This window comes from Poromitra crassiceps (assembly GCF_964638095.1).
Source record: "Poromitra crassiceps genome assembly, chromosome: 3".
Taxonomy (NCBI): domain Eukaryota; kingdom Metazoa; phylum Chordata; class Actinopteri; order Beryciformes; family Melamphaidae; genus Poromitra; species Poromitra crassiceps.
Genome location: NC_139625.1, coordinates 92,849,161 through 92,861,233, shown reverse-complemented (window position 1 = coordinate 92,861,233; position 12,073 = coordinate 92,849,161). Strand labels below are relative to the sequence as shown.

Genomic DNA, 12,073 nt, shown 5'->3' with positions numbered 1-12,073 from the left:
TTATACATTGCGAGAGCCAACCATCTTTTTTAAGAGACTAGTATTTTACAAGGCTGCAAATTAATACTGAACAAACAATGACTCAAATTTAACAATGCATACTGACAATGTAACAAGACCTAAGTAGGCTACAAATATGGGCTATATCTGGTTAACACACAGACTCCACTAGCTGGCCTACAGATCAGTTCAACATATCGTTAAACAGACCACCTCCCTACCTAAGAAACACTTAAAAACAATGTAGAATACGTAGAATATTTGTTTTTTGTAAAATTGTGTGTGGTGTTTTTATTATTATTATGCCACATTTGAATTCCATGCGGCCCCAGGCGTCCTGACCTCAAGGTTGGGAAAGCCTGCTGTAGGCTCAAAATTTTGAAAGTAAACCCCAACCAAATCTGTAGCTCTAATGGTGTCAGGCTGTTTTACTGAGTTGTTTTACCAGAAGTTGAACTCGACATGCTGATTATTATTATTATTATTATTATTAGTGTTATTATTTTTGTTATTATTATTAATATCACTATTAATATTATTATTTTTACTCATTTTTACAAAAATGATTTCATAATAGCATTTATGTATTCTTTTCTGTTTGGTTTCTGCTTATATCTAATTCTATAATTTCGAATTCTATACTACAAATTATTATTATTATTATTATTATGTTGTAGTAGTAGAAGAAGTATGCTGTATATGTTTTGATTGGTATGCTAGTCTCTGATAATCACTCATCGGACATCTGAAACAGACATTGTGGCTGTGAACTCTCAGAGACCTCAGCTCTGAAGTCCTGGGGTCCATCCCATTTCTCTTAATTGCATCACCTTTGCCTCTCTTCTGTCCTTTCATTGTGTCTTAGTCCCTCCCACTGAGGAGGTATGGAGGAAACAAGGAGAAACAGGAGAGACGAAACGAGGAAATGTGCGGTTAGAGAAATGAGATGTCCTTCCGTCTGAAGCATCACATGAAGCCACGTCCGTGTCTAATGACAGTGGCAGCAGATCACAGCTACAACTGCCCCCCCTTTCCATTCACAACTAAAATGAGTTATGACTGAACACCTGAACTAAACGTAATTTAGTCTCCCCATGTTCTTACATTAATGTTATATCAGTATCATATGGCTTTGCACTTTTTTTCTCTAAAACCTCGTTAATTTGAGCTTCTTCACATTTGCGCTACGGGGCGGACTAATTAACGTGGTGCCGTTCATTTGTAGTGTTGATGATTTATGAGTCCCTCGACCACCCTGCATTTCGGATATTCCCCTGCCACCCTGCATTTGGGAAATTATCTTCCGGGAAGTCTGGTCTGGTGTCTCCTTGCTCAGAGCTCCTCACAGATCTCTCCTCCCTCCTCATGGCAGGATAAGAGCTTTTGGATGCTCTTCCAGTTGATAGACCAAGAACCACTTGATGTCAGATAAGAGAAATGGGATAGACTGGTCTCAACTCTGAAGTCCAACCCCTCCTTTGTTTTTATTCAGAATGATGGGTTGCTCTTTGAACGAGACTGAGTGTCAAGTTGTGGCCGCAGCTCTGAAGACCAACCCCTCCCATCTGAGAGAGCTGGACATGAGTGACAATTACCTGGATTCAGGTGTGAAGCTGCTCTCTGCTGGACTGGAGAGTCCACACTGCAGACTGGAGATTCTCAGGTGAGACATTATATTTAATAAAGTACTGTTATGAATATATGATATGAATAATATATATATTAGATCATGTCATTCATATATATATGAATGACATGATCTGGTTTTAGAGGCTTAGATCTAGAAAATTCTCATCTTTTCACACAATCCTCTATACAAATGAATAACGATGAACTTTGTTGATGATATTCTCCATACTACCCTACAAATCCTAACCACAGTAACTACCCTAACAAGGAAACTGAGAAAAATGGCTTCAAATTTTTTTTGACTGTCCAGCCAAATGACTTATAGGTTGAAAAGTGATAATGCGCTTATTTGTATTATTATTATATATGTATACATTAAGGATTTTTTATGGCTAAAAAACATGTTCAATTACTTGACCTATGCCTGCAAAAATGCAGATACTGCACTCTGTGTATTACCTTAAACAGATGTATAGGTAGTACAAATGCAAAGCGCAGTAACTACAATCTAGTGTCCTTTTCCTGTCTTGTTTTTCACGAGAAAATAATAATCTGTTTTGATTTCGATACCACATTATATCTGTATTTAATTGTTTTATTGTTTACATGTTTAAAATGTTTAAATAGATGAGTAAGAGAAATTCAGGGAATCCTCATTGGATTGTATAACTACAGAGGGATTCACAGTGAGAAGAACAAAGATTATGCCTTGGTGATTGTTATGATGTGAGAGGTGTACAAGCACTGAAGCCTTCAGGGAGCACGTAGAAAAGTTAATATAGGCTCATATTACATTTTCAGGATATTTGCATTTCAAAGCAAGCTCCAATATTATTTTTCCTCAGGATTGCGCCATTATGAGTGATTCATATGTTGGGCTTTGTTATGGAAAGAGCGGGAAAATTGCAGTATCTACAAAATCCAACCAAAAACCAATCAGAACCGCAGTAACTACACACAGTAAGTGTAGTTACAGCGTTTTATGCCTGTTTAAGTCCAGCTGAAGCTCTAGGAAACCAAATCAAACTGCAGTGAGTGTAAATACTGCAGTTTTGCCTGCTATAGCCTTGCACCTATATGTGATGTGCATATAATCTCCCTTTCAAAGTGTTAGTGCTCCTGACAGCTCAGTATCATCATCATCATCATCATCATCATCACTCGTCGGGGTAGAGTAAGAATGTCCTCCTCCTGGGTCCTTGTGGGTCTTCAGGTGGGTGAAGAGGCCAATCCTGGAGCCACATATTTTGGTGCAGTGTGGGCAGTCGTGGTCGTGGGTTTGGTTTGGGCCTTGGTGGGGGCTCTCCTTTCTCAGTCTGCACTTGTCTTCTGCAGCACAGTGGAGGTTGTGGTTGTATAGTGCAGCACCGTCACAGACACGTTTTCTCCAGGATGCCCTGTTGGTTGCTGTGACCTCCCAGGTGTTGAGGTCTATGTGGCACTTTTTGATGTTGGCTTTAATGATGCCCTTGTACCTTTTCTTTTGACCTCCCAGGGCATGTTTTCCTATGAGTAGCTGGGAATATAGGACTTGTTTTGGCATACGAGAGTCAGGCATACAGATGATGTATACATTTTAAATGAATGCCTTCACTTATATGAGCGCACAACAGGCTGTACGTATCCTGTCTGTGATGAACAGGTTAGGCTTGTTCATACATATATAGATATATATATTTTATTTCTTATACATGTTCTCATGTCTTTACATATATAAATATATGTATACTTTTCATTTCTTGTTCATGTTTATATGAGGCTGATCTGTTGTCTCTGACATTATTTGTTTGTTTATGTTATGTCATGCTGTTGCGTTGCATCCTGTCATGTCTGGAGTTTGTGGCTCGCTGTGAGCTTTTGGAGGTGATGGGTAGGCTGTGAAACTAAATTGCCCTTCTGGGATGAATAAAGTTGTCTGAATCTGAATCTGACCAGTCCATCTGAGCTGGTGTTGGGCGATAGTGGCAGTGATGGTGGGGATATTGGCTTCTTGAAGGACACAGGTGTTGGTGCGTCTATCCTCCCAGCTGATCTTGAGGATTTTTCTGAGGCATCGCTGGTGATGTGCCTCGAGTGCCTTCAGGTGCCTGCTGTATGTGGTCCAGGTGTCTGATCCCTACAGTAGGGTGGCCAGGGCAGCACTACCGCTTTGTAGAGCAGGATTTTTGTCCTGGGCTGGAAGTCGTGGTTTTCAGACTTTTTCTTAGTCTTGAGTCTCGGTGGTGTATTTCAGAATCAAGCTTTGGAGGATAGAATGCTGCCAGTGCCGAGATATGTAAAGTGGTCCACATTTCCCAGTCTGGTACTGTCAACGGAGATGATTGGGGATGGGGTGGGGGTGCTACTGTTGGGTGGTGGCTTTTTTATGTTAACACATTCACTGCCAACAGTTTTTTTTTTACTGTAGGTAGCTTCTGCCAAGGTTTTTTTTGAGGATTCTGGCTCATCTTTCAAGAGCCGAGGATTATTTTCTGCTAGGACTTTGTGAACACAAAATTTCTCAAAATAACTAATAGAATGTGTGCTTTCTCTGTCTAAAAGAGTTAGTTTGTAGAGTTAGTAGTTATGTAGGCATTAGCAGTTGAATACAGCATGGTTTCAGAGATTTTCAGAGAGTTTTGAGATAAATGGATTTTTAGAACCACCTCACGTGCCTGTGATTATGGGTGCCCTTGGGCAAGTGTGTATACTGTATTGTGTTGTGTGTGTGTGTGTGTGTGTGTGTGTGTGTGTGTGTGTGTGTGTGTGTGTGTGTGTGTGTGTGTGTGCGTGCGTGCGTGCGTGCGTGCGTGCGTACACTTATTCCACAGTAAGCATAAGCTAAGAGAGAGAGAGAGAGAAAGAAAGAGAGAGAGAGAGAGAGAGAGAGATAGTTTAGTCCAATATAACAGCACCCCCCCCCCCACCCCCCTCTCCTGCAAACTCCTCCCCTCCTTGTGTGTTTCTCCGTGGCTCTGCAGCGGGTGTGTCACAAGCGAGTTTCTGCTGCCTGTCTGCTGCCTGGCGGCCCCTCGTCGGGCGAGCCTGCATGGGGCTCGTTCGTTTCTTGGGGTTTCGGTTGAGAGCTGGGATGAAGCTTTGTGCGATTCGCTTTATGCTGCGTGTTTCAAAGTGTGTTGCACCCAGTCTATTTTTGGAACCCCCCACCGTTGTGCGCCACCGTTGTGCGCCAGCGCGAAAGCGTTTTCGCCAAACCATTCTACAGTATGAGAATGGTTTCCTCACGCTTTTCCCTGCAGTTTTGGCTCGGCTTTCTCTAGTCTGGAGAGCACTTAGTGGGTCGGTGGAATGGGTTGTACACGTTCGGTGGCTCCCATATTTTTATAAGAGATGTAAAAGGGTTTGATCCACGTCCCACCGTCAATTTTTTTTTTTACGAGATAACTCGTCGACGGCAGTGAACCGTTGGATTTTTTTTTACGAGATATCTCGTCGACGGCAGTGAACGTGTTAAGAGCCAGACCAAGCTTATTGATCTTATTGATCTTATTGATCTTAATGTGGCCAAGACCAAGGAGTTAATTATTGACTTTAGGAAGAACTGTGACAAACCAAAAGCTAGCATCATACATGGTGTGGATGTTGAAATCGTAGAGACATACAAATATCTAGGAACAGTGTTCGACTCTCAACTCAAGTTTGAGGCGAACACAGAGTCTATTGTCAAGCGTGGTCAGGAAAGAATCCACTTAATGCGGAAGCTCAGTTCCTTTAACTCATTGAGTGCCAGCCACTTTTGGAGAACGGACGCTCCCAGAGTTTCAGAGCGTTTTCAGTGATTTCTCAAGGCCCACAGAATATTGTGTGATATTACTATGTAAACCCCGAACACGCACAAAGAACGATGAGACTCTATTGTATCAGCAGCAAAAAAGTTTATTGATATCATTTTCCGTTCTTTAGTTATCAGCCGGAGAAGATAGGTCAAAAACAGCAAATACAGGCGTTTCCATTTAGAAGCTGAGATATTGAGCCTTTTGTGAAATATAGCATTTCAAGCAAATCACTGACTCTGAAGCTAATATTTTCTGACCTGAAACATCTGAACAGTAATTTCCTTCAATATAACAGCACCCCCACCCCCCTCTACTCCAAACTCCTCCTCCGTGGGTGTGTCTCTGGTGGCTCTGCTCGCTCTGAGTGCTGCTTGTGTCAGGCGAGTCTCTGCTGCCTGGATGGCGGCCGCTCGTCGGGGCAGTCTGGATCGGGCTCGCTCGTTTCTGGGGTTTCGGTTGTGAGCTGGGATGAAGCTGCGTCCGATTCTGGGCTTTCTGGGCTTTCTGCTGCTCTGCGTGCCCCACCCCCCTCCTCCTCTTCCGTGGGAGTGTCTCTGGGGCTCTGCTGCGTTTGCTCTCGCTCTGCGTTTGCTCTGTCTGCACTGAAAAGTGCGCTGCATCCCCCCGCTTTTTCACAGCGTGTCGCCGGCTCCCAGCTGAGAATAATGTAACTTTTCAGAAAGACGCTGGTGTCGGCAACTAAATCATATGGAGGGGCTATTGCAGCGGAGACGGAGGGGCTCAATTGTGGCAGCAGATTGACTGCTGTTCACAGGCACAGCTAACGTTATGCTTCATGCATATCGATGCGATTTCCGTTTCCCATGACTTCTTCTCTCTTTTTTCCTTGCCTTTCTCTAATCTGGAGAGCACTGTCGCCACCTAATGGGTCGGTAAAATAGGTTATACACATTCAACATGCCCCAAAATTTTACAGGAGATGGATCTGGCTTTGATCCATGTCCCACCGTCAAAAAACGCAATTGACGACTTTAGTCGTCATTGGCACTGAACGTTACTTTTTCAATTGGTCATTGGCACTCAATGAGTTAATGTCTGTGACACCATTCTTTGTAATTTTTATCAATCTTTTATTGAAAGTCTTTTACATTTTTCATTTATTTGCTGGTTCAACGTGTTGTCTGTGAAGGACAGGAATAGCCTAAACGCTATAGTCAAGGTCTGCTCCAGGATTATTGGAGTCCAGCAGAATAACCTGTGCTCCATCTGGGAGAAACGTGTGGTACAGAAGGCAAAAAAGATCATAAGACAATCTAGCCACATTTTGTCCAGTGAATTTGCTCTGATGCCTTCAGGCCGGCGCTACTATGCGCCCCCTAGGAGAACGAACAGGTACTCCAAGTCTTTCTTCCCTTCAGCTGTCAGGCTGTTAAACACAGACAGTAGTCATTTTAAATGAATGCCTTCACTCATACAGTATGAGCGCACAACAGGCTGTACGTATCCTGTCTGTGACGAACAGGTTAGGCTTGCTCATACTGTACATATATAGATATATATCTTTTATTTCTTATACATGTTCTCATGTCTTTACATATAGAAATATATGTATACTTTTTATTTCTTGTTCATGTTTATATGAGTCTGATCTGTTATCTCTGACATTATTTGTTTGTTTATGTTATGTCATGCTGTTACGTTACATCCTGTCATGTCTGAAGTTTGTAGCTCACTGTGAGCTTTTGAAGGTATTGGGTAGGCTGTGAAACTGAATTGCCCTTCTGGGATTAATAAAAGTTGTCTGAAGTCTGAAGTCTGAAGTATTGTATGCCTTGGCGAAAGCCTCCAGAGTGCAGTGGATATGGTGGTCGTTTTGCTTTTGGCCCTGAATCTGTTGATGTTGAGAAGTTGACCGTCAGTCCTGTACATTATTCTGACTCCTTGTGTCAGATGTTTACCTGTGAGATGTAGGATTGCGGCAATGAAAATGGAGAACAGGGTAGGAGCAATGACACAGCCCTGCTTCACTCCAGTGTCAACCTTAAATTTATTTTTCATCACCACCGCCACTGAGTACTGTGGCTGACATGTCATGCAACAGTCTCAGTATTTTGATGTTTTTTTTGCCAGAACCAAGGAGTCTGGGGAGTCTGTTTGCCAAAACCCGAGCTAGAGTTTTCCCAGTGGTGGACAAAAGGGAGATGCTGCAGTAATTCCTGCGCCCTGCCTTGTCACCCTTCTTAAAGGATGGCTTTACCGATAATCAACCCACTTTGTATCAATAATCTCGGTAAAGTAAGCACATATGGGCAGTGTTTACCTTCTCTCTATGGTTTCCTCACAGAGAGCTCCTATTTCCTCCTCTGGCAACGCGCTCTGTTGTGAGGTGTTTTACATCACAACCATAGACATAAATAATATGGATGTACTGTAGCTCACCCATTAAATTTATTCTCCCTGGCGGAGTTCAAACGTTGGCCGTCACCATCTTGATTTTTCATCAGCAGAGTGGGAGGGAATGGGTTGAGTCCTTCCACACCTCACGTCAAATGGGAGTTTCCCCGAGCCACAGCTCCGCCTGCTATTGGTCCGTGATCGGCAAGCTGCGCTATCACTGGACAGGTGATCTGTCAATCACCCTCTTTTCTATCATCTATTTTACTCCAAACGGGCGAGTTATATAAGATATGAGACCCCCACAGTTGTTATGAAAAGGTGAAATTAGTTCTTTAGACCAAAAGTGTGTTTCGGTCCAGGCTGTAAAGATATTTAATTACTGTGACAAAGTGGGGCATTTTAACAGGAATGATGGGACTTCTGAGTCCTGCCTCAAGTTGCCATTTAAGGAGTTACAGTTTAAACAAAGACTTCCGCATCTTCAGGGGAAAGGGGGTGGGTTTGCCCACTGGTCACAACGTGTCATAATGGAACTGCGGACGTTCTGCTCAAGACACGGAATCTGCTCCGAGGGTGGTTGTTATTGTTTATTTTTAATTTTTATATATGCGCACATCCACAGAGAATCACAAGCCCAATGACTTGCAGCTGGCGGGGGCGGAGTTTCTGCACGCAGCAGCGTGAGCATTTTTCTCTGTGAGGAAAACACAGAGGGCGGCTGTAGCTCAGGAGGTAGAGAGGGTCGTCAGGAGGTAGAGCGTCTCGTCCACTAATTGCTTTGGATAAAAGAGGTCGGTGGTTCGATTCCCGGCTCCTCCAGTCTGCATGTCGAAATGTCCTTGGGCAAGACACTGAACCCCAAATTGCTCCCGTTGGAGTGCCAGCACCCTGCGTGGTAACCTGCCGCCATCGGTGTGTGAATGGGTGAATGTACCTACTGACTGTAAAGCGCTTTGGATAAAAGCGCTATATAAATGCAGGCCATTTACCATTTATATTTACCAAAACAGATAGAGATGGTAAAAACTGCACATGTGCTTATATTACTGAGATGAATAATGATACAAAGAGGGTTGATTATGGATAATGCCATCCTTTTAAAGATGGAGACAATTAAGGTGTCCATAAGTTGTGAAGGGATTTCCTCCTACATACAGCACCATGCAACCACAGTGGACCTGCTTTAGGCCAGGGCCTCATCAATACAATCTGTCAGTAGAAATAATACAATAATGACATTAAATATAACAGAATAATATTTCCACATGATTGTCTTCTTGTCCTTTAGGCTGAGTGCATGTCGGCTGTCAGAGAGAAGCTGCGAAGCTCTGGCCTCTGTTGTCAGCTCACAGTCCTCTAGTCTGAGAGAGCTGGACTTGAGTAACAATGAGCTGCAGGATTCTGGATTGAAATTGCTCTCTACTGGACTGGGGAGTCCACACTGTAGACTGGAGAATCTCAGGTCAGGATGTACTTTTACTATTATATTATTACTTAACTAGTCAGCCTGGCCTAGTTTACTTTACCAGAGCAAGATGGCGCCTGTGTTGGCTAGCCGTCCGCCTCGTCCACACCGCCTGCTTAGCTTCCTGTTTGCAATTGTCCTGTTTCTATGTGTCTGCTGCCGGGACATCTCTACTCTACTGGTATATGATCGCCAAGCTCTTCTAAATATAAGAGCATTTGGTGAAACGCTACATTATTTGGGTGAGCAACCAACGTATCTCCCTCCTGTTCTATTGGACATTCCCGCCCACCTACGCCGTCTCCCTTCCGCCTTCCCGCGGAAAAAACGCTACAGAAGACGGGGAAAGCGAGGCGGTGTACTCGCCAAAACAAAGACTTACCTGCTGGCCTCCTCGTCTGTGATCGGCGACTGTCTCCTTTACAATGGACGCTACCTCCCCGCAGCCCGACGCTCACTGTTCCTCAGAGGTCGATGGCTCCGTTCTGTTGTCCCTGGGCCCCTGCTGCCGCACACATCGGCTCCTCCTGATGCCGGGCTGCCAAACCCGCTTGGCTTGCGGCCTGTCCCGCTTGCCGCCGCCTCCTCACGGGGCCCGATGACGGCGCCTGGCCCGCCCGATGCCGCTGCTTCCTCGCCCGGCCCAACGACGGCGCCTGGCCTGCCTGCTGCTGCCTCCTCGCCCGGCCTGATGACTTCGCCTGGCCCGCCCGATGCTGCTGCCCCCTCGCCCGGCCTGATGACTTCGCCTGGCCCGCCCGATGCTGCTGCCTCCTCGCCCGGCCTGATGACTTCACCTGGCCCGCCCGATGCCGCTGCTTCCTCGCCCGGCCCAACGACAGCGCCTAGCCTGCCTGCTGCTGCCTCCTCGCGCGGCCTGATGATGGCCCCTGGACAGCCCCATGCCGCTGCCTCTTCGCCCGGCCCAACGACAGCACCTGGCCTGCCTGCTGCTGCCTCCTCGTCCGGCCCTGTGACAACACCTGGCCTGCTCGCACCTGGCACACCGCTGTGCCCAGGCTGGCAGGCTCGGCTGTGTTCCTTGGCCGACCCGCTCCCCCGGTGCTAGCGCTGGATCCCCTGCGCCACTACTGTAGGCCCCGCAGACTCAGTGGCGGTGTGGATTTTGATCTTCTTCGGCCGCTGAGACGCACCTCGGCTAGCGCAGAGCCTAGCATCCACTTAGCTCTGCTAAACGCTAGGTCGATAGCCAACAAGACTTTCCTGCTGAACGATTTCTTCACCTCCCGTAGCCTGGACTTTATGTTTGTAACAGAGACTTGGCTCCAGACGGGTGAGTTTCTGCCGTTCTCCGAACTTCTTCCTCCAAACTGTACTTTCTTCAGCTCTCCTCGCTCCTCTGGCAGAGGTGGAGGATTAGCCTCGGTGTTCAAAAACACCTTTCGCTGTCGTCTGTCACAGCCGACAGCTAATTACACCAGCTTTGAACTGCAGTCCTTTGAACTTAATTTGTCACCTGTTGTTTTTTGTGCTGTCATATACGGCCCGCTAGTGATGCGCGGGTCAGGTTTTTTTAAAGCCCGCCCCAACCCAACCCGTCATTGGAGCCAGCCCGCCCCGCGATAGCGCGACCGACTACGCTTCCCCAAAGTGCGGATGGCGTGACCGCAGTGTTTCAAATGGAGGTAGCAGGTAGAGGTAGGCACTAGGCAGGCTACAGAGACAGTTCTTATTCTTCCCCATTGATTTTAATTACCTCATGCGCTCTCAATTGGCCATGTTGCAGTAGTAGGCTAAACGTAGTAGTGCAACAGGTGCGCACACGGCTTGCAGATACGGCCAGACTCGCTGTCTGATTTCTTTTAATTACCTCATGCGCACTCAATTATTCACAGCCTACTCACGTTGCAGTAAAGTTGACAAATAGATCACAGTCGAGTCCACAACAGAAAATCTGCGGTGGCATTATATGGGCACTTCAAATAATAATTACAGCGAATAATCCTTCCAAAATGTTTGTTTTGAGACCACATAGGCTACCTCATTGAAGCGTTTCTTTACTCCATGTAGGCTATAGAGAGTGCAGCAGGAGTCTGTCTGATTGTGTGTACCTACGTGTGAGAGAGAGTTAACGTCTTTAAGGTTAATTACTCTGCGTGTTTCATTGCTCTAAATTATTTATGTTGCTTTGTCACGTTCTGAGCCTGCCCCGCCCGCACCCGCGATATTTTCATAATTTGCCAACCCAGCCCGCCTGCGGGGCGGCCCAGCCCGTGGGACCCGGCGGGTTCTGGGTGACCCGCGCATCACTACCGCCCGCCCAAATACAATAAGGATTTCATAAATGACTTCACTGATTTCCTCTCTGGACTAATGGTGCGATATGACCATTTTGTGGCCCCACGGGCCACAAAAAATAGGCACAAGTTCTCCTTTGTCCCTGTCTCCATTCGAGCATTGAACGCTGCTGAGGGAAGGCAGTGATGGTTTAGTGTTTTATTATCATTTTTTACTTTCAGCCTCCGCTGAAAGTTTTTAACTATTGATTTATCTTTCCTTACTTTGTGCACTTTACTGGCCATTCGTGCACTTTATTCTACTACCTCACTTTACCGGTCGCTGCGTGTCTGCACTTTACTGATCGCTGTGCACTTTACGGATCGCTGTGCACTTTACTGATCGCTGTGCACTTTACGGATCGCTGTGCACTTTACGGATCGCTGTGCACTTACCGATCGCTGTGCACTTTATCGATCGCTGTGCACTTTTCCGATTGCTGTGCACTTTAATGCTACCTTGCACATTATCGGTCATTGTGTGCCACAAACAAGGTCCTTGATGTTTATTTAGCCTTTTATTTATTTTAACTATAGGCATGTAACAT

General features: G+C 45.7%; 1 protein-coding gene across 1 annotated transcript in view; it reads left to right on the top strand.

Moving 5' to 3' along the window:
• Nucleotides 1-10,297, top strand: part of LOC310773364 (NACHT, LRR and PYD domains-containing protein 3-like) — a gene marked incomplete at both ends in the record, with an annotated part of 57,702 nt that extends 47,405 nt beyond the window's left edge. The window contains 3 exon segments of the mRNA XM_083633233.1: nucleotides 1,493-1,663; nucleotides 9,052-9,225; nucleotides 9,565-10,297. Coding sequence (XP_083489359.1) covers nucleotides 1,493-1,663; nucleotides 9,052-9,225; nucleotides 9,565-10,297 — 1,078 coding nt within the window.
• Nucleotides 10,298-12,073: the final 1,776 nt, after the last annotated feature.